General features: G+C 46.0%; 1 protein-coding gene across 1 annotated transcript in view; it reads left to right on the forward strand.

The window, feature by feature from the left end:
* LOC127910650 (nuclear factor 1 A-type-like) overlaps positions 1 to 23,624 on the forward strand; it is a 118,639-nt gene that overhangs the window by 61,164 nt on the left and 33,851 nt on the right. The window contains exon 6 of the mRNA XM_052475282.1: positions 21,715 to 21,893. Within this exon, the coding sequence (XP_052331242.1) occupies positions 21,715 to 21,893 (179 nt within the window). The remainder of the gene's footprint in view (positions 1 to 21,714; positions 21,894 to 23,624) is intronic.

The following is a 23,624-nucleotide window of genomic DNA, read 5'->3' on the forward strand; positions in this document are numbered from 1 at the left end:
AGAGACCTGGACACCTCAGTCCCTTAACACAGAGACAGGGACACCTCAGTCCCTTAACACAGAGACAGGGACCTGGACACCTCAGTCCCTTAACACAGAGACAGGGACCTGGACACCTCAGTCCCTTAACACAGAGACAGGGACACCTCAGTCCCTTAACACAGAGACAGGGACACCTCAGTCCCTTAACACAGAGACAGGGACCTGGACACCTCAGTCCCTTAACACAGAGACAGGGACCTGGACACCTCAGTCCCTTAACACAGAGACAGGGACCTGGACACCTCAGTCCCTTAACACAGAGACAGGGACCTGGACACCTCAGTCCCTTAACACAGAGACAGGGACCTGTGCACCTCAGTCCCTTAACACAGAGACAGGGACCTGGACACCTCAGTCCCTTAACACAGAGACAGGGACACCTCAGTCCCTTAACACAGAGACAGGGACCTGGACACCTCAGTCCCTTAACACAGAGACAGGGACACCTCAGTCCCTTAACACAGAGACAGGGACCTGGACACCTCAGTCCCTTAACACAAAGACAGTGACCTGGACACCTCAGTCCCTTAACACAGAGACAGGGACACCTCAGTCCCTTAACACAGAGACAGGGACCTGTGCACCTCAGTCCCTTAACACAGAGACAGGGACCTGGACACCTCAGTCCCTTAACACAGAGACAGGGACACCTCAGTCCCTTAACACAGAGACAGGGACCTGGACACCTCAGTCCCTTAACACAGAGACAGAGACCTGGACACCTCAGTCCCTTAACACAGAGACAGGGACCTGTGCACCTCAGTCCCTTAACACAGAGACAGGGACCTGGACACCTCAGTCCCTTAACACAGAGACAGGGACACCTCAGTCCCTTAACACAGAGACAGGGACCTGGACACCTCAGTCCCTTAACACAGAGACAGGGACACCTCAGTCCCTTAACACAGAGACAGGGACCTGGACACCTCAGTCCCTTAACACAGAGACAGGGACCTGGACACCTCAGTCCCTTAACACAGAGACAGGGACACCTCAGTCCCTTAACACAGAGACAGGGACACCTCAGTCCCTTAACACAGAGACAGGGACCTGGACACCTCAGTCCCTTAACACAGAGACAGGGACCTGGACACCTCAGTCCCTTAACACAGAGACAGGGACCTGGACACCTCAGTCCCTTAACACAGAGACAGGGACCTGGACACCTCAGTCCCTTAACACAAAGACAGTGACCTGGACACCTCAGTCCCTTAACACAGAGACAGGGACACCTCAGTCCCTTAACACAGAGACAGGGACCTGTGCACCTCAGTCCCTTAACACAGAGACAGGGACCTGGACACCTCAGTCCCTTAACACAGAGACAGGGACACCTCAGTCCCTTAACACAGAGACAGGGACCTGGACACCTCAGTCCCTTAACACAGAGACAGAGACCTGGACACCTCAGTCCCTTAACACAGAGACAGGGACCTGTGCACCTCAGTCCCTTAACACAGAGACAGGGACCTGGACACCTCAGTCCCTTAACACAGAGACAGGGACACCTCAGTCCCTTAACACAGAGACAGGGACCTGGACACCTCAGTCCCTTAACACAGAGACAGGGACACCTCAGTCCCTTAACACAGAGACAGGGACCTGGACACCTCAGTCCCTTAACACAGAGACAGGGACCTGGACACCTCAGTCCCTTAACACAGAGACAGGGACCTGGACACCTCAGTCCCTTAACACAGAGACAGGGACACCTCAGTCCCTTAACACAGAGACAGGGACCTGGACACCTCAGTCCCTTAACACAGAGACAGGGACACCTCAGTCCCTTAACACAGAGACAGGGACCTGGACACCTCAGTCCCTTAACACAGAGACAGGGACCTGGACACCTCAGTCCTGCTGCTTCCAAGATGAGCTACAAAATGTGAACATCCACCTCTCCTTTGTTCACACTCTTTTCAGAATGTCAGAATGCACGTTTAAGTCAAATCAAATCAACTTGTATTTGTCACATACACCGAGTACAACACCTTACCATGAAATGCTTAGTTAAAGGCCCTGAACCAACAATCCAGTTTTAAGAAAAATATTTACTAGATAAACTAAAGTAAAAAATAGAAGAGCAACAATAAAATAACAATAACGAGGCTTTATACAGGAGGTACCAGTACCGAGTCAATGTGGAGGTTATATACAGGAGGTACCAGTACCGAGTCAATGTGCAGGTTATATACAGGAGGTACCAGTACCGAGTCAATGTGGAGGTTATATACAGGAGGTACCAGTACCGAGTCAATGTGCAGGTTATATACAGGAGGTACCAGTACCGAGTCAATGTGGAGGTTATATACAGGAGGTACCAGTACCGAGTCAATGTGGAGGTTATATACAGGAGGTACCAGTACCGAGTCAATGTGCAGGTTATATACAGGAGGTACCAGTACCGAGTCAATGTGGAGGTTATATACAGGAGGTACCAGTACCGAGTCAATGTGGAGGTTATATACAGGAGGTACCAGTACCGAGTCAATGTGGAGGTTATATACAGGAGGTACCAGTACCGAGTCAATGTGCAGGTTATATACAGGAGGTACCAGTACCGAGTCAATGTGGAGGTTATATACAGGAGGTACCAGTACCGAGTCAATGTGGAGGTTATATACAGGAGGTACCAGTACCGAGTCAATGTGGAGGTTATATACAGGAGGTACCAGTACCGAGTCAATGTGCAGGTTATATACAGGAGGTACCAGTACCGAGTCAATGTGGAGGTTATATACAGGAGGTACCAGTACCGAGTCAATGTGGAGGTTATATACAGGAGGTACCAGTACCGAGTCAATGTGGAGGTTATATACAGGAGGTACCAGTACCGAGTCAATGTGGAGGTTATATACAGGAGGTACCAGTACCGAGTCAATGTGGAGGTTATATACAGGAGGTACCAGTACCGAGTCAATGTGGAGGTTATATACAGGAGGTACCAGTACCGAGTCAATGTGGAGGTTATATACAGGAGGTACCAGTACCGAGTCAATGTGGAGGTTATATACAGGAGGTACCAGTACCGAGTCAATGTGGAGGTTATATACAGGAGGTACCAGTACCGAGTCAATGTGGAGGTTATATACAGGAGGTACCAGTACCGAGTCAATGTGGAGGTTATATACAGGAGGTACCAGTACCGAGTCAATGTGCAGGTTATATACAGGAGGTACCAGTACCGAGTCAATGTGCAGGTTATATACAGGAGGTACCAGTACCGAGTCAATGTGCAGGTTATATACAGGAGGTACCAGTACCGAGTCAATGTGCAGGTTATATACAGGAGGTACCAGTACCGAGTCAATGTGCAGGTTATATACAGGAGGTACCAGTACCGAGTCAATGTGCAGGTTATATACAGGAGGTACCAGTACCGAGTCAATGTGCAGGTTATATACAGGAGGTACCAGTACCGAGTCAATGTGCAGGTTATATACAGGAGGTACCAGTACCGAGTCAATGTGCAGGTTATATACAGGAGGTACCAGTACCGAGTCAATGTGCAGGTTCGTCTTCATAAAGAAGAAGGAAAGAAGCAGAGGAGAGACATTATTAGGAAAGCTGTATTCTAAGACAAATATTTTAGCAGCTAAAACCATTGCGTTTTTTAGCTGCATTTTTTTATCTTGTCTGACGTGCCGGGGATGCAGAGTTTCCACAATTGAGACCATTCCATTGGTAAATCTGTCAAGGCAAAACGAAAGCATCCAATGTGATTGGGGCATGGTCAGATAGAGCTTTGATTGGCGGTAGTGCAAAACCAATTACAGTGGAGACTGAGTATGGACCATCCAAATAATGTTCTCATGCATGCTTTCTCTACTGACTGATCTCTTAGCATTCACCACAAGGGTTAAAGTCAATCTGAAGCCATTGCTCATATTAACCCAGTAAAGCCCCAGTACACACTGGACTAGGACTGTGTGATCATGCTGTGTACTTTGCCACAATAACCTAACCTATATGTACTGTACCCGAGGGGTGCAGCAGTCTAAGGCACTGCATCTCAGGGCTAGAGGCATCACTACAGACCCTGGTTCGATTCCAGGCTGTATCATAACCCGCCGTGATTGGGAGTCCCATAGGGCAGTGCACAATTGGCCCAGCGCTGTTAGGGTTGGGTCGGGGTAGGCCGTCATTGTAAATAAGAATTTGTTCTTAACTGACTTTTTATTTATCCCTCACCTCTACTTTCTACCACTCTCTCCCCCTATCCCTCACCCCCTCTTTCTACCACTCTCTCCACCTATCCCTCACCCCCTCTTTCTACCACTCTCTCCCCCTATCCCTCACCCCCTCTTTCTACCACATCCTTCTCTTAACCCTAGTCACCCCACGGATAAGGAATACCTAGGATAGGATAAAGTAATCCTTCTCACCCCCCTTAAAAGATTCAGATGCACTATTGTAAAGTGGCTGTTCCACTGGATGTCATAAGGTGAATGCACCAATTTGTAAGTCGCTCTGGATAAGAGCGTCTGCTAAATGACTTAAATGTAAATGTAATGTAAATGGATAAGACATGTTTCTACCACATCCTTCTCTTAACCCTAGTCACCCCACGGATAAGGCATGTTTCTACCACATCCTTCTCTTAACCCTAGTCACCCCACGGATAAGGCATGTTTCTACCACATCCTTCTCTTAACCCTAGTCACCCCACGGATAAGACATGTTTCTACCACATCCTTCTCTTAACCCTAGTCACCCCACGGATAAGACATGTTTCTACCACATCCTTCTCTTAACCCTAGTCACCCCACGGATAAGACATGTTTCTACCACATCCTTCTCTTAACCCTAGTCACCCCACGGATAAGACATGTTTCTACCACATCCTTCTCTTAACCCTAGTCACCCCACGGATAAGACATGTTTCTACCACATCCTTCTCTTAACCCTAGTCACCCCACGGATAAGGCATGTTTCTACCACATCCTTCTCTTAACCCTAGTCACCCCACGGATAAGGCATGTTTCTACCACATCCTTCTCTTAACCCTAGTCACCCCACGGATAAGACATGTTTCTACCACATCCTTCTCTTAACCCTAGTCACCCCACGGATAAGACATGTTTCTACCACATCCTTCTCTTAACCCTAGTCACCCCACGGATAAGACATGTTTCTACCACATCCTTCTCTTAACCCTAGTCACCCCACAGATAAGACATGTTTCTACCACATCCTTCTCTTAACCCTAGTCACCCCACTGATAAGACATGTTTCTACCACATCCTTCTCTTAACCCTAGTCACCCCACAGATAAGGCATGTTTCTACCACATCCTTCTCTTAACCCTAGTCACCCCACGGATAAGACATGTTTCTACCACATCCTTCTCTTAACCCTAGTCACCCCACAGATAAGGCATGTTTCTACCACATCCTTCTCTTAACCCTAGTCACCCCACAGATAAGACATGTTTCTACCACATCCTTCTCTTAACCCTAGTCACCCCACAGATAAGACATGTTTCTACCACATCCTTCTCTTAACCCTAGTCACCCCACAGATAAGGCATGTTTCTACCACATCCTTCTCTTAACCCTAGTCACCCCACAGATAAGGCATGTTTCTACCACATCCTTCTCTTAACCCTAGTCACCCCACGGATAAGACATGTTTCTACCACATCCTTCTCTTAACCCTAGTCACCCCACGGATAAGGCATGTTTCTACCACATCCTTCTCTTAACCCTAGTCACCCCACGGATAAGGCATGTTTCTACCACATCCTTCTCTTAACCCTAGTCACCCCACGGATAAGACATGTTTCTACCACATCCTTCTCTTAACCCTAGTCACCCCACGGATAAGGCATGTTTCTACCACATCCTTCTCTTAACCCTAGTCACCCCACGGATAAGACATGTTTCTACCACATCCTTCTCTTAACCCTAGTCACCCCACGGATAAGGCATGTTTCTACCACATCCTTCTCTTAACCCTAGTCACCCCACGGATAAGACATGTTTCTACCACATCCTTCTCTTAACCCTAGTCACCCCACGGATAAGACATGTTTCTACCACATCCTTCTCTTAACCCTAGTCACCCCACGGATAAGACATGTTTCTACCACATCCTTCTCTTAACCCTAGTCACCCCACAGATAAGACATGTTTCTACCACATCCTTCTCTTAACCCTAGTCACCCCACGGATAAGACATGTTTCTACCACATCCTTCTCTTAACCCTAGTCACCCCACGGATAAGACATGTTTCTACCACATCCTTCTCTTAACCCTAGTCACCCCACGGATAAGGCATGTTTCTACCACATCCTTCTCTTAACCCTAGTCACCCCACAGATAAGGCATGTTTCTACCACATCCTTCTCTTAACCCTAGTCACCCCACGGATAAGACATGTTTCTACCACATCCTTCTCTTAACCCTAGTCACCCCACGGATAAGACATGTTTCTACCACATCCTTCTCTTAACCCTAGTCACCCCACAGATAAGGCATGTTTCTACCACATCCTTCTCTTAACCCTTGTCACCCCACGGATAAGACATGTGTGTATTCGTTTACAAAATGCTTGATTTTTTCCCCCACCTGTTATTGGGTATGGAAATTATATCAATCGTAACTAACCTCAACTCAAGTTTTTTTATAAATATAAAACACTTAAAATGAGGTCTGCGGTAATTTGATTTATCTCCCTATAAATAATGTAACTTAAATAGGGAAAGATTTATTTAAAAGGGGGGAATTCACACTTTTCAGAAGTAATAAAGTCGTACTCAGCTTTGTATGATCATTAAATCCAAATCATTGTCAGGTGGACTGGTTTTGAAGGCCCTGAAAACAAGAAATGTAGTCATTTTTCTGGGTAAAATCTTTACATTTTCAAAATCGCATGTCCGTCTCGAGCAGTACTGCCGCACTCTGTTGGGCCCTGATCACTTCCCCTGTCCTCCCATTAGCCTGCCCTCCAACCCCTCTTGTACTCACTCCCCACGCCCCCCTCTCTGCCATCTCTCACCTGTGAGCCAAGAGAGCCTCCATGACATTGCCTTATTAAATTGCACTTATCAATCATTCTTACCAGGGATGCCACCGTCCACCACATCAAAGAAGTCAGAGAAGTGTGGTTTCAGCAGCCCTGTCATGCCTTCACAGACCACTTCCTACTCCCCCCGAACGGCATTCACACATCATCATCAGCCTGTTATTACAGGACCTAGAGGTAAAGTCCCCCTGTATCCTCCCAGTCCCCCCATTCACACATCATCATCAGCCTGTTATTACAGGACCTAGAGGTAAAGTCCCCCCTGTATCCTCCCAGTCCCCCCATTCACACATCATCATCAGCCTGTTATTACAGGACCTCGAGGTAAAGTCCCCCTGTACCCCCCCAGTCCCCCCATTCACATGTCATCATCAGCCTGTTATTACAGGACCTAGAGGTAAAGTCCCCCCTGTATCCTCCCAGTCCCCCCATTCACACATCATCATCAGCCTGTTATTACAGGACCTAGAGGTAAAGTCCCCCTGTATCCTCTCAGTCCCCCCATTCACACATCATCATCAGCCTGTTATTACAGGACCTAGAGGTAAAGTCCCCCCTGTATCCCCCCAGTCCCCCCATTCACACATCATCATCAGCCTGTTATTACAGGACCTAGAGGTAAAGTCCCCCTGTATCCTCCCAGTCCCCCCATTCACACATCATCATCAGCCTGTTATTACAGGACCTCGAGGTAAAGTCCCCCCTGTACCCCCCCAGCCCCCCCATTAACATGTCATCATCAGCCTGTTATTACAGGACCTAGAGGTAAAGTCCCCCCTGTATTCTCCCAGTCCCCCATTCCCACATCATCATCAGCCTGTTATTACAGGACCTAGAGGTAAAGTCCCCCCTGTATCCTCCCAGTCCCCCCATTCACACATCATCATCAGCCTGTTATTACAGGACCTCGAGGTAAAGTCCCCTCTGTAGCCCCCCAGTCCCCCCATTCACATGTCATCATCAGCCTGTTATTACAGGACCTAGAGGTAAAGTCCCCTCTGTAGCCCCCCAGTCCCCCCATTCACATGTCATCATCAGCCTGTTATTACAGGACCTAGAGGTAAAGTCCCCCCTGTAATCCTCCCAGTCCCCCCCATTCACACATCATCATCAGCCTGTTATTACAGGACCTAGAGGTAAAGTCCTCCCTGTACCCCCGCAAACTCTCCCTTATACTCACCAGTCCTTTCCCACCCCGACCTTGTCCTACCTGCCTCCCCCTCCCCACCCTAACCATGTCCTCCCTGCCTTCCTGCCTAAATCATGCCATTATGTGGTATAACTGTCAGATTAAGTTGTGCCATTAAGTGGTATAACGGTCAGATTAAGTCATACCTTTGAGTGGTATAACTGTCAGATTAAATTGTGCCATTAAGTGGTATAACTGTCAGATTAAATCGTGGTATAATATTGTGGTATAGCTATCATATCAGATTAAATCATGTCATTATGTGGTATAACTGTCAGATTAAATCGTGGTATAATATTGTGGTATAACTATCATATCAGATTAAATCATGTCATTATGTTGTATAACTGTCAGATTAAATTGTGTCATTATGTGGTATACCTGTCAGATTAAATCATGGTATAACTTTCAGATTAAATCATGTCATTATGTGGTATAACTGTCAGATTAAATCCTGTCATTATGTGGTATAACTGTCAGATTAAGTCCCGTCATTATGTGGTATAACTATCAGATTAAACCCTGTCATTATGTGGTATAACTATCAGATTAAATCCTGTCATTAAGTGGTATAACTGTCAGATTAAGCCCTGTCATTATGTGGTACAACTATCAGATTACGCCCTGTCATTATGTGGTACAACTATCAGATTAAGCCCTGTCATTATGTGGTACAACTATCAGATTAAACCCTGTCATTATGTGGTATAACAATCAGATTAAGCCCTGTCATTATGTGGTACAGCTATCAGATTAAGCCCTGTCATTATGTGTTATGACTATTAGATTTGGGATGTTGTGTTCTACACTAACATAAAAGGCCAAAATTATGGTGTTCATTAATCTTCATCAGTCGAGACGGTTGTCATATCTATTTGGTTGACTTTAACCGCCCTGTGGTACCAATTTCAACTGTAATTGATTTATCATACTCAGAGATTCTTCTTCACGCACCACTTTCCCTCCTGAAATGTTAGCCGAACCCGTTGAGCCGAGAGACGTAGGTGTAGCCGCAGGGCACCACAATTTGGCAAACAAAGACTCGCAAGCCGCACGGTTCGTTAGCTCGACTTCTCGTCTTCAAAAGAGCTATTAAAACACTCCTCAGCCTTCTCCTCCCACGGATTAATGCAGGCATGCACACACACGCACACACACTCAAACGCGCACACACAGCCACCTGTTGATATCTCTCCCCCACAAACCACACGTCATAATAAGGGAGGCTTTTTCTTTTAATCACTGCTTTTATTATTAAATTCAAATATATTTTTGAAGGAAAAGTTGGCAGGGAAATAGAACTACAAGGTGGGGGAAGAAAAAGCTAGCGAACCAACGCGATTTGCAAAGTGGAACTAATCCAGAGAGCTTTTCTGTTGGGCATGCAGCCCCTCATGCATGCCCAGACCACAATGGAGCCCACTGCTCCCTCTCTCTCTCATCTCTCCTTCCCTCCCTCCCTCCCTTTCTCCATCTCCCGCCAGCTGTCTGAAGTCAGCCTCCAGTCTCCCCTCCTGTCCCCTCCCACGTCACCACATTTGCATATTTGACCCAGATTAGCTACAGGCCCACCCACTGGGGAGGACCTGCCGTCACTTCCAGACTCAGTTTCATCTGTCCTCCATAACGATGTGCTAAAGTCACTGCTAACAGGCCTCCCTTAGAGCCCCACTGAAAGGCCCTTAGAGACCCTGCTGGGGAGAATGTCCCCAACCTCCTCCATCTCTCCTTCCACCCAACCCCCAAACTACAGTTTGTCCCCTTGGAGTTGAATGGATGAGGTAGGGGGGCATGGGGCTACATAGCTAGCCTAGCAGTCTAGTGGTGAATTAGCTGCACGGACACTGAGAACACTCAGTACAACGTGACATGAGAACACTCAGTACAACGTGACATGAGAACACTCAGTACAACGTGAACATGAGAACACTCAGTACAACGTGACATGAGAACACTCAGTACAACGTGAACATGAGAATACTCAGTACAACGTGACATGAGAACACTCAGTACAACGTGAACATGAGAATACTCAGTACAACGTGACATGAGAACACTCAGTACAACGTGACATGAGAACACTCAGTACAACGTGACATGAGAACACTCAGTACAACGTGACATGAGAACACTCAGTTCAACGTGAACATGAGAACACTCAGTACAACGTGACATGAGAACACTCAGTACAACGTGAACATGAGAACACTCAGTACAACGTGACATGAGAACACTCAGTACAACGTGACATGAGAACACTCAGTACAACGTGACATGAGAACACTCAGTACAACGTGAACATGAGAACACTCAGTACAACGTGACATGAGAACACTCAGTACAACGTGAACATGAGAACACTCAGTACAACGTGAACATGAGAACACTCAGTACAACGTGAACATGAGAACACTAAGTACAACGTGACATGAGAACACTCAGTACAACGTGACATGAGAACACTCAGTACAACGTGACATGAGAACACTCAGTACAACGTGAACATGAGAACACTCAGTACAACGTGACATGAGAACACTCAGTACAACGTGACATGAGAACACTCAGTACAAAGTGACATGAGAACACTCAGTACAACGTGAACATGAGAACACTCAGTACAACGTGACATGAGAACACTCAGTACAATGTGACATGAGAACACTCAGTACAACGTGAACATGAGAACACTCAGTACAACGTGACATGAGAACACTCAGTACAACGTGACATGAGAACACTCAGTACAACGTGAACATGAGAACACTCAGTACAACGTGAACATGAGAACACTCAGTACAACGTGACATGAGAACACTCAGTACAACGTGACATGAGAACACTCAGTACAACGTGACATGAGAACACTCAGTACAACGTGACATGAGAACACTCAGTACAACGTGGCACCTTGCTCATGAGGAGAAGCCCAAATAAACCTGAGAGAAAGGGAGGCCCCCATCCTACACTGCTCATCCAGGGAGTTTAGAACTATTGTGCATCGTTGTCTGTAGCAGTCAGAGAGAGAGGCTCATTGTAACACCCTGCTGTCTATGGGGTCTTGACACTGGTGTCCTGATGTCTCCTTTTATTTGATGCATTAAACCTTTTATTTTACCAGGCAGGTCAGATCCATTTCAAACCTTCTCCTTTACCACTTTGTGGAGTTTTTTACAAGTGCACAATGCAAACATAATGATGTTATAATGTTATCCTCCTGGAATATGCTGAACTCTCATGGTATTTTGACAGCTCTCCTATCATAATCATTCATGTTTAAGTGTTGCTCTGCATTGACAGGGCTTTCCTAGCCAGGTTAAAGCAGACTGAATGCTGCACTCACCAAGTAATGGTGACCAGGCTAGTTTAACCAGGCTAGTTTAACTAGGCTAGTTTAACCAGGCTAGTTTAACCAGGCTAGTTTAACCAGGGTAGTTTAACTAGGCTAGTTTAACCAGGTTAGTTTAACCAGGCTAGTTTAACCAGGCTAGTTTAACCAGGCTAAGGGTGCCCCCAGGACCAGTACTCTGAATGCTAAAAAGAAGAAGAGCGGAGGAGAAAATGAAGTCAAAGCAGTGAAAATGGGTGATTGAGGAGAGGAGCAGACCCCCCCACCCCCAGACCCCACTCTGCATGCTAAAAGCCTTTTTGGACTTGTTAGTTGAAAAGCTGAAACATGGTTGTAAAACTTTGTTTACTCCCAATTCCTCCCCTGGAGAACCTTCACCACAGTGTAAATGCGGAACATGACACGTTGTCCAAGGCTATTTAAGTCATTGGGAATTGTTCTGCAAACACTTTAGTTTTGGTCACCCTTTTTTTTTTTTCCTAATTGACTCTGACCATTTGCATAATTGACCTTGGCAGACCCTTCTTGGACTGGTTGGCATGGTGGGACAGGAGCTGGTGAGTAGCCAGAAAGGCAGCGAGCAGTCTGAAAGGAAGTCTATACTGGATGGGATAAGTGATGGTGATCTAGTGACTAGGGGTACGTCCAAAATGGCATCCTATTCTCTATACTCTATATAGTGCATCCTTGGTCCCCGGTCGAAAGTAGTGCACTTCATAGGGAATAGGGTGCCATCTTGACTCAGTCTAAGTGACATGTGAATGATAGTGCTGCTGGAGAGCTTGTTGAGACCGGAGGGGTGGTGTGGAAACACAAATTATTGATTATGATCGGAATGGGGGATGCAGGACCTCCCTTATGTCCTGTGTGTGTGTGTGTGTGTGTGTGTGTGTGTGTGTGTGTGTGTGTGTGTGTGTGTGTGTGTGTGGTCTGCATGTGTCAGGGAGGGTTTCATTATTACACTTGTCAGGTGCTGCCTGCAGAGTGACTTGTTAAAATGTTCCTGTCTCCCTGTACTCTTTACTGTACACTAGATAAATGTAGCTCAACCAGGGGGGAGAAGGATTACTTACCCTTACTTACCCTATCCTAGGTATTCCTTGAAGAGGTGGGGTTTCAGGTGTCTCCGGAAGGTGGTGATTTGTAAGTCGCTCTGGATAAGAGCGTCTGCTAAATGACTTAAATGTAATGTAAATGTAATTGACTCCGCTGTCCTGGCGTCGTGAGGGAGTTTGTTCCACCATTGGGGGGCCAGAGCAGCGAACAGTTTTGACTGGGCTGAGCGGGAACTGTACTTCCTCAGTGGTAGGGAGGCGAGCAGGCCAGAGGTGGATGAACGCAGTGCCCTTGTTTGGGTGTAGGGCCTGATCAGAGCCTGGAGGTACTGAGGTGCCGTTCCCCTCACAGCTCCGTAGGCAAGCACCATGGTCTTGTAGCGGATGCGAGCTTCAACTGGAAGCCAGTGGAGAGAGCGGAGGAGCGGGGTGACGTGAGAGAACTTGGGAAGGTTGAACACCAGACGGGCTGCGGTGTTCTGGATGAGTTGTAGGGGTTTAATGGCACAGGCAGGGAGCCCAGCCAACAGCGAGTTGCAGTAATCAAGACGGGAGATGACAAGTGTCTGGATTAGGACCTGCGCCGCTTCCTGTGTGAGGCAGGGTCGTACTCTGCGGATGTTGTAGAGCATGAACCTACAGGAACGGGACACCGCCTTGATGTTAGTTGAGAACGTCAGGGTGTTGTCCAGGATCACGCCAAGGTTCTTAGCGCTCTGGGAGGAGGACACAATGGAGTTGTCAACCGTGATGGCGAGATCATGGAACGGGCAGTCCTTCCCCGGGAGGAAGAGGAGCTCCGTCTTGCTGAGGTTCAGCTTGAGGTGGTGATCCGTCATCCACACTGATATGTCTGCCAGACATGCAGAGATGCGATTCGCCACCTGGTCATCAGAAGGGGGAAAGGAGAAGATTAATTGTGTGTCGTCTGCATAGCAATGATAGGAGAGACCATGTGAGGTTATGACAGAGCCAAGTGACTTGGTGTATAGCGAGAATAAGAGAGGGCCTAGAACAGAGCCCTGGGGGACACCAGTGGTGAGAGCGCGTGGTGAGGAGACAGATTCTCGCCACGCCACCTGGTAGGAGCGACCTGTCAGGTAGGACGCAATCCAAGCGTGGGCCGCGCCGGAGATGCCCAACTCGGAGAGGGTGGAGAGGAGGATCTGATGGTTCACAGTATCGAAGGCAGCCGATAGGTCTAGAAGGATGAGAGCAGAGGAGAGAGAGTTAGCTTTAGCAGTGCGGAGCGCCTCCGTGATACAGAGAAGAGCAGTCTCAGTTGAATGACTAGTCTTGAAACCTGACTGATTTGGATCAAGAAGGTCATTCTGAGAGAGATAGCGGTAGAGCTGGCCAAGGACGGCACGCTCAAGAGTTTTGGAGAGAAAAGAGAGAAGGGATACTGGTCTGTAGTTGTTGACATCGGAGGGATCGAGTGTAGGTTTTTTCAGAAGGGTGCAACTCTCGCTCTCTTGAAGACGGGAGGGACGTAGCCAGCGGTCAGGGATGAGTTGATGAGCGAGGTGAGGTAAGGGAGAAGGTCTCCGGAAATGGTCTGGAGAAGAGAGGAGGGGATAGGGTCAAGCGGGCAGGTTGTTGGGCGGCCGGCCGTCACAAGACGCGAGATTTCATCTGGAGAGAGAGGGGAGAAAGAGGTCAGAGCATAGGGTAGGGCAGTGTGAGCAGAACCAGCGGTGTCGTTTGACTTAGCAAACGAGGATCGGATGTCGTCGACCTTCTTTTCAAAATGGTTGACAAAGTCATCTGCAGAGAGGGAGGAGGGGGGGGATTCAGGAGGGAGGAGAAGGTGGCAAAGAGCTTCCTAGGGTTAGAGGCAGATGCTTGGAATTTAGAATGGTAGAAAGTGGCTTTAGCAGCAGAGACAGAGGAGGAAAATGTAGAGAGGAGGGAGTGAAAGGATGCCAGGTCCGCAGGGAGGCGAGTTTTCCTCTGGGACCACCAGATTAGGGTGGTCGCGGCCACGCGGTGTGGAGCGTTTGTATGGTCTGTGCAGAGAGGAGAGAACAGGGATAGACAGACACATAGTTGACAGGCTACAGAAGAGGCTACGCTAATGCAAGGAGATTGGAATGACAAGTGGACTACACGTCTCGAATGTTCAGAAAGTTAAGCTTACGTAGCAAGAATCTTATTGACTAAAATGATTAAAATGATACAGTACTGCTAAAGTAGGCTAGCTGGCAGTGGCTGCGTTGTTGACACTACACTAATCAAGTCGTTCCGTTGAGTGTAATAGTTTCTACAGTGCTGCTAATCGGGGCTAGCTGGCTAGCTAGCAGTGTTGTTTACGTTACGTTGCGTTAAAAGAACGACAATAGCTGGCTAGCTAACCTAGGAAATCGCTCTAGACTACACAATTATCTTTGAAACAAAGACGGCTATGTAGCTAGCTACGATCAAACAAATCAAACCGTTGTACTGTAATGAAATGAAAATGTGATACTAACTGTGGAGCGAAGCGGAATGCGACCGGGTTGTTGTTGGCTAGCTGTTAGCTGTTGGCTAGCTAGCAGAGTCTCCTACGTTAAGGACGACAAATAGCTGGCTAGCGAACCTCAGTGAATTAAGATAATCACTCCAAGCCTACACACACTAAACTACACAATTATCTTGGAAACAAAGACAGCTATGTAGCTAGCTAACACTAGACTAATCAAGTCGTACAGTTGAGTGAATAGCACTACAGTGATGCTAATCTGTGTGCGTTAGCTAGCGCTTGCTAGCTCCTGGGCGAATAGCAGTGAAGGCTACGTTAGGGCGACGAAATACGATAATTATGCAATTATCTCTGATACAAGGACGGCTATGTAGCTAGCTAAGAAGAATTGCTAAGATTAGACAAATCAACCGTTGTACTAAATGAAATGTAATGAAAAAGTTATACAAGATCAGGAGAGAGGCCGGGAGAGAGGGTGAGAGAGAGAGAAAGAGATTTCACAAACACAAACACACCCTACAGAGCCCCAGGACAACAGCACAATTAGACCCAATTAGACCCAACCAAATCATGAGAAAACAAAAAGATAATTACTTAACACATTGGAAAGAATTAACAAAAAAACAGAGCAAACTAGAATGCTATTTGGCCCTACACAGAGAGTACACAGCGGCAGAATACCTGACCACTGTGACTGACCCAAAATTAAGGAAAGCTTTGACTATGTACAGACTCAGTGAGCATAGCCTTGCTATTGAGAAAGGCCGCCGTAGGCAGACATGGCTCTCAAGAGAAGACAGGCTATGTGCTCACTGCCCACAAAATGAGGTGGAAACTGAACTGCACTTCCTAACCTCCTGCCCAATGTATGACCATATTAGAGAGACATATTTCCCCCAGATCACACAGATCCACAAAGAATTCGAAAACATATCCAATTTTGAAAAACTCCCATATCTACTGGGTGAAATTCCACAGTGTGCCATCACAGCAGCAAGATTTGTGACCTGTTGCCACGAGAAAAAGGGCAACCAGTGAAGAACAAACACCATTGTAAATACAACCCATATTTATGCTTATTTATTTTATCTTGTGTCCTTTAATTATTTGTACATTGTGTATATATATATATATATATATATATATATATATATATATATATATATATATATAATATGACATTTGTAATGTCTTTACTGTTTTGAAACTGTTGTATGTGTAATGTTTACTGTTAATTTTTGTTGTTTTTCACTTTATATATTCACTTTGTATGTTGTCTACCTCACTTGCTTTGGCAATGTTAACACATGTTTCCCATGCCAATAAAGCCCTTGAATTGAATTGAATTGAATTGAGAAAGAGAGGGAGAGAGAGAAAGGGAGAGTGTGTGAGAGAGATAGAGAGAGAAGAAAATAATTTGAAAACAAACCAAATTTTGATAAACCCTGTTGCCACAAGATAAGGGCAACCAGTGAAGAACAAACACCATTGTAAATACAACCCATGTTTATTATACTTATTTATTTTCCCTTGTGTACTTTAAACATTTGTACATTGTTACAACACTATATATATATATATATATATATATATATATATATATATATATATATATATATATATATATATATATATATATATATATATATAATATGACATTTGTAATGTCTTTATTGTTTTGAAACTTCTTTATGTGTAATGTTTACTGTTAACTTTAATTGTTTATTTTATTGTTTATTTCACTTTTGTATATTATCTACCTCACTTGCTTTGGCAATGTTAACACATGATTCCCATGCCAATAAAGCCCTTGAATTTAATTGAATTGAGAGAGAGAGAGAGGGAGAGGTTGACAGAGAGAGATAGAGAGAGGGAGAGAGAGGGTGACAGACCGAGAGAGAGAGGGAGAGAGAGATAGAGAGAGAGAGGGTGACAGAGAGATAGAGAGGGTGACAGAGAGAGAGAGAGAGAGAGAGAGAGAGAGAGAGAGAGAGAGAGAGGGGGGGTGACAGAGCGGGAGGAGGAGTGACTGGGAAAGGGTGTGTCTGTCTCTGTGAGGTCAGTGTGGTTCTCTGTCCTGCCTGCAGCCACTGCAGCAATGCCTCAGCAAACACAGTAATTATCCAGTAGAGGAGTCTGGACACTCCACACCTACACCTGTGTGTGTGTGTGTGTGTGTGTGTGTGTGTGTGTGTGTGTGTGTGTGTGTGTGTGTGTGTGTGTGTGTGTGTGTGTGTGTGTGTGTGTGTGTGTGTGTGTGTGTGTGTGTGTGTGTGTGTGTGTGTGTGTGTGTGTGTGTGTGTCCAAAAGTCCATTCCATCCCGCCAAACAAAAGGTACATGAAAAGACAGAGCACGCCAAAAAGGAGGTGTCTCTCTCTGTCCCGCCCAGGCTCAGGCTGGAAAGCAATTGAGGAAGGGCACAGGGAGGCTGCATCCTAAATGGCACACTATCCTAAATAGTTTCCAGTCAGACTTTATTGAGGCTGTAAGTGTTGCACTACATTTGACCAGGGCCAGTTTCCAGACTCTGTTGAGGCTTTGTGTAGTGCATTATATAGGAAACAGGTTGCCATCTGGGACATACGCAGAGAGAGAGCCGTGGTTCATTCTATTATTACTGTAAATACAATGGCCATATAGCGGCATGGCGATAGAGGATCGTGCCCTAGTTTCCAGTCAGCCTCTATTGATAGAGCCATAAATCACAGCAAAGTTAAGTGAATTACTGCAGCAGGGAGCTCTCTCTGCTTCTCTCTCATTCTGGGCTCACCATCTCTCTCTCTCTGCTTCTCTCTCATTCTGAGCTCACCATCTCTCTCTCTGCTTCTCTCATTCTGAGCTCACCATCTCTCTCTTTCTCTGCTTCTCTCTCATTTTGAGCTCACCATCTCTCTATCTCTCTGCTTCTCTCTCATTCTGAGCTCACCATCTCTCTCACTCTCTGCTTCTCTCTCATTCTGAGCTCACCATCTCTCTCTCTCTCTGCTTCTCTCATTCTGAGCTCACCATCTCTCTCTCTCTGCTTCTCTCTCATTCTGAGCTCACCATCTCTCTCTCTCTCTGCTTCTCTCATTCTGAGCTCACCATCTCTCTCTCTCTGCTTCTCTCTCATTCTGAGCTCACCATCTCTCTATCTCTCTGCTTCTCTCTCATTCTGAGCTCACCATCTCTCTCTCTGCTTCTCTCTCATTCTGAGCTCACCATCTCTCTATCTCTCTGCTTCTCTCTCATTCTGAGCTCACCATCTCTCTCTCTCTCTCTGCTTCTCTCTCATTCTGAGCTCACCATCTCTCTCTCTCTCTCTCTGCTTCTCTCTCATTCTGAGCTCACCATCTCTCTCTCTCTCTCTCTGCTTCTCTCTCATTCTGAGCTCACCATCTCTCTCTCTCTCTCTCTCTCTCTGCTTCTCTCTCATTCTGAGCTCACCATCTCTCTCTCTCTCTCTCTCTCTCTGCTTCTCTCTCATTCTGAGCTCACCATCTCTCTCTCTCTCTGCTTCTCTCTCATTCTGAGCTCACCATCTCTCTCTCTCTGCTTCTCTCTCATTCTGAGCTCACCATCTCTCTCTCTCTGCTTCTCTCTCATTCTGAGCTCACCATCTCTCTCTCTCTGCTTCTCTCTCATTCTGAGCTCACCATCTCTCTCTCTGCTTCTCTCTCATTCTGAGCTCACCATCTCTCTCTCTCTCTGCTTCTCTCTCATTCTGAGCTCACCATCTCTCTCTCTCTGCTTCTCTCTCATTCTGAGCTCACCATCTCTCTCTCTCTCGCTCTCTGCTTCTCTCATTCTGAGCTCACCATCTCTCTCTCTGCTTCTCTCTCATTCTGAGATCACCATCTCTCTCTCTCTGCTTCTCTCTCATTCTGAGCTCACCATCTCTCTCTCTCTGCTTCTCTCTCATTCTGAGCTCACCATCTCTCTCTCTGCTTCTCTCTCATTCTGAGCTCATCATCTCAAACTCTCTCTCTGCTTCTCTCTCATTCTGAGCTCACCATCTCTCTCTCTCTCTCTGCTTCTCTCTCATTCTGAGCTCACCATCTCTATCTCTCTGCTTCTCTCTCATTCTGAGCTCACCATCTCTCTCTCTCTCTCTCTCTCTCTCTCTGCTTCTCTCATTCTGAGCTCACCATCTCTCTCTCTCTCTCTCTCTCTGCTTCTCTCTCATTCTGAGCTCACCATCTCTCTCTCTGCTTCTCTCTCATTCTGAGCTCACCATCTCTCTCTCTCTCTGCTTCTCTCTCATTCTGAGCTCAACATCTCTCTCTCTCTCTGCTTGTCTCTCATTCTGGGCTCACCATCTCTCTCTCTGCTTCTCTCTCATTCTGAGCTCACCATCTCTCTCTCTCTCTGCTTCTCTCTCATTCTGGGCTCACCATCTCTCTCTCTGATTTTCTCTCATTCTGAGCTCACCATCTCTCTCACTCTCTCTCTCTGCTTCTCTCTCATTCTGAGCTCACCATCTCTCTCTCTCTCTCTGCTTCTCTCTCATTCTGAGCTCACCATCTCTCTCTCTCTCCCCCTCTCTCCCCCTCTTTCTCTCTCCTTCCCTCACCCTCTCTCTCCCCTCTCTAAATTTCTCGCTCTCTCTCTTTTTCTCCCACTCCCCCCTGTCACACGTCCCAGCCAGGCATTATACTAATAACCAATAAAGTAATGTTACCTCTATTAAGAGCAGCCTAATTAGATTGTGCCGGTTACAATGAAATAGTTGATCAGCCTCGCTCCATTGAGTCTGTTACCCTGGGATACCATGTGGTGCAGGAGGACAGTGCTGTGCTGCAGACATGCTCAGGTCGGGTCATTCAACCCACACACATACGTGTGTACAGAGGAGTGCGCAAACACAAGTACTTGCGTTGACACACACACACTCTCTCTCTCACACACACTCTCTCTCTCTCACACACACACACACACACACACACACACACACACACACACACACACACACACACACACACACACACACACACACACACACACACACACACACACACACACACACACACACACACACACACATACACACACACACACACACACACACACACACACACAGGTTTGAATCTTTCAGGGTTTAAATAGTTAGTTGTGTCATTGGTGACTGCAGCCAAAACAAACAGACCCTAAATGCCTACATTTGGCCTCAACACCTCTCAACTCACTGGTCTCAAGACTCCTGTTGAAATCAAATCAAAATGTATTTGTCACATACACATGGTTAGCAGATGTGAATGCGAGTGTTGCGAAATGCTTGTGCTTCTAGTTCCGACCATGCAGTAATATCTAACAAGTAATCTAACCTAACAATTCCACAACAACTACCGTATACACACAAGTGTAAAGGAATGAATACGAATATGTACATAAAGATATATGAATGAGCGATGGCTGAACGGCATAGGCAAGATGCAGTAGATGGTATAGAGTACAGTATATACATATGAGATGAGTAATGTAGGGTATGTAAACAAGATGCAGTAGATGGTATAGAGTACAGTATATACATATGAGATGAGTAATGTAGGGTATGTAAACAAGATGCAGTAGATGGTATAGAGTACAGTATATACATATGAGATGAGTAATGTAGGGTATGTAAGCATTATATAAAGTGGCTAGTGATAAATTGATTACATCAATTTTTCCATTATTAAAGTGGCTGGAGTTGAGTCAGTGTGTTGGCAGCAGGCACTCAATGTTAGTGGTGGCTGTTTAACAGTCTGATGGCCTTGAGATAGAAGCTGTTTTTCAGTTTCAGCTTTGATGCACCTATACTGACCTCACCTTCTGGATGGTAGCGGGGTGAACAGGCAGTGGCTCGGGTGGTTGTTGTCCTTGATGATCTTTATGGCCTTCCTGTGACATCGGGTGTTGTAGGTGTCCTGGAGGGCAGGTTGTTTGCCCCTGGTGATGCGTTGTGCAGACCTCACTACCCTCTGGAGAGCCTTGTGGTTGTGGGTGGAGCAGACGTCAGATGCTAATGTCACTAATGTACAGTAAATGTATATCTCATTGTGACAAACGCCACGTTTGGAGGTGTCAAGTCAAGGGCTAATATTTTTGTGTGAAGGAAAGCGGACTCTTGTAACTTTGGTTGTCACGGAGGGCCCGCCCCCATTCTGATTGACAGTGAGGTGCATTATGGTCCGGGGGCATCTTGTCATCTGCACTGTGGGCCACCTGCCCTCTGTCACCACCATGTCACCATAGGCCTGTCATACTGTCTGTCACCATGTGTGTTTGTGTTTCAATGTTTATTTGTTTAAGAATTTGTGTGTGTGTGTGTGGGGGGGGGGGTCCATATATTTGCATGTAGCCCCACCATGTATGATCACCTTCTCTCTCTCTCTCTCTCTCTCTCTCTGTCTCTCTCTCTCTCTCTCTCTCTCTGTCTCTCCTCTGTCTCTCTCTGTCTCTCTCTCTCTCTCTCTCTCTCTCTCTCTCTCTCTCTCTCTCTCTCTCTCTCTCTCTCTCTCTCTCTCTCTCTCTCTCTCTCTCTCTCTCTCTCTCTCTCCTTCAAATTCAACATGCTTTATTGACATAATAAACTGTCTCTATCCACCCCTCCCTCCCTCTGCGCCCACAGCGAGTCCCCACGCCACGCCGTCGAGCCTCCACTTCCCCACGTCGCCCATCATCCAGCAGCCCGGCTCCTACTTCTCCCACCCGGCCATCCGTTACCACCCCCAGGAGAGCCTCAAGGAGTTTGTCCAACTTGTCTGCCCCGACTCAGGCCAGCAGGGAGGACAGGTGGGCTTCCTTAATGTAAGAACAAGGAAGGAGCCTTTTACAAGACATAAACCTTTTTACATACCCCTTTTACAGTACATACCCCTTTTACAGTAAATACCCCTTTTACAGTACATACCCCTTTTACAGTACATACCCCTTTTACAGTAAATACCCCATTTACAGTACATACCCCTTTTACAGTAAATACCCCTTTTACAGTGAATTCCCCTTTTACAGTAAATACCACTTTTACAGTACATACCCCTTTTACAGTACATACCCCTTTTACAGTACATACCACTTTTACAGTACATACCCCTTTTACAGTACATACCCCTTTTACAGTAAATACCACTTTTACAGTAAATACCAATTTTACAGTAAATGCCCCTTTTACAGTACATACCACTTTTACAGTAAATACCCCTTTTACAGTAAATACCCCTTTTACAGTACATACCACTTTTACAGTAAATACCCCTTTTACAGTAAATACCCCTTTTACAGTAAATAACCATTTTACAGTAAATACCCCTTTTACAGTAAATTCCCCTTTTACAGTAAATACCACTTTTACAGTAAATACCCCTTTTACAGTACATACCACTTTGACAGTAAATACCCCTTTTACAATAAATACCCCTTTTACAGTACATACCGATTTTACAGTTAATACCCATTTTACAGTACATACCAATTTTACAGTTAATACCCCTTTTACAGTACATACCTCAAACATTTTACAGTACCAACCCGTTTTCCTCCTCGTTCGATGCCTCTTAGCCCCTTTTTGATGCTTCTGTTTAGATTCTTCAGTAGTTTTATTTCTCCCTCTATGTTCCTATTGGTCTTTGGTCCATGCACACACTCTCTATAGAACTCTGTGTTCCTATTGGTCTTTGGTCTATGAACACACTCTCTATAGAACTCTATGTTCCGATTGGTCTTTGGTCTATGAACACACTCTCTATAGAACTCTATGTTCCTATTGGTCTTTGGTCCATGCAGCCACACATATAGTAATACACATTAATGGGGGATTTCTTTCTCCGTTATAAGTAGGCAGAAATACCATTGGGGAAATACTGTACATATGAAGTTATGAGAAGTGGTTGAAGAGAAAGAGGTGTGTGTGTGCATGTATGTGCGTGTGCATTTGTGTGTGTGCCTGCGTGGGTTTGACTCTGTGTCTGCAGTTAGATAGTTTATATATTTGTGTCTAGACACTGAATCTATACGCAGGCAAGTTTCCCCAGCCACACTTTTCATTTGCCCATTTAATCTGAATCCATCTCTCTGTGTACAATACCCTCCCCCCCATACACACACACACTGAGACATACACACTCTCTCTTCTCTCTCCTCTCTCTCTCTCTCTCTCTCTCTCTCTCTCTCTCTCTCTCTCTCTCTCTCTCTCATCTCTCTCGCTCACACACACACCTTCCACAAAAGTGGAGACAAATTTGAGCCAAATAACTACTGTGGGATATGCGTCAACAGCAACCTTTTGAAAAACCTCTGCATTATCATTAACAGCAGACTCGTACATTTCCTCAGTGGAAACAATGTACTGAGCAAATGTCAAATGAGCTTTTTATCAAATGAGCTCACCATTCAGTCTTTTCTTGCTTTGTTGAGTTCAAAAAAGCTTTTGAGTCAATTTGGTATGAGGGTCGGCTATACAAACTGATGGAACATGGTGTTGGGGGTAAAACATACGACTTTATAAAATCCATGTACACAAACAACAAGTGTGCGGTTACA

Source organism: Oncorhynchus keta, chromosome 22 (genome assembly GCF_023373465.1).
Source record: "Oncorhynchus keta strain PuntledgeMale-10-30-2019 chromosome 22, Oket_V2, whole genome shotgun sequence".
Classification (NCBI taxonomy): Eukaryota; Metazoa; Chordata; class Actinopteri; order Salmoniformes; family Salmonidae; genus Oncorhynchus; species Oncorhynchus keta.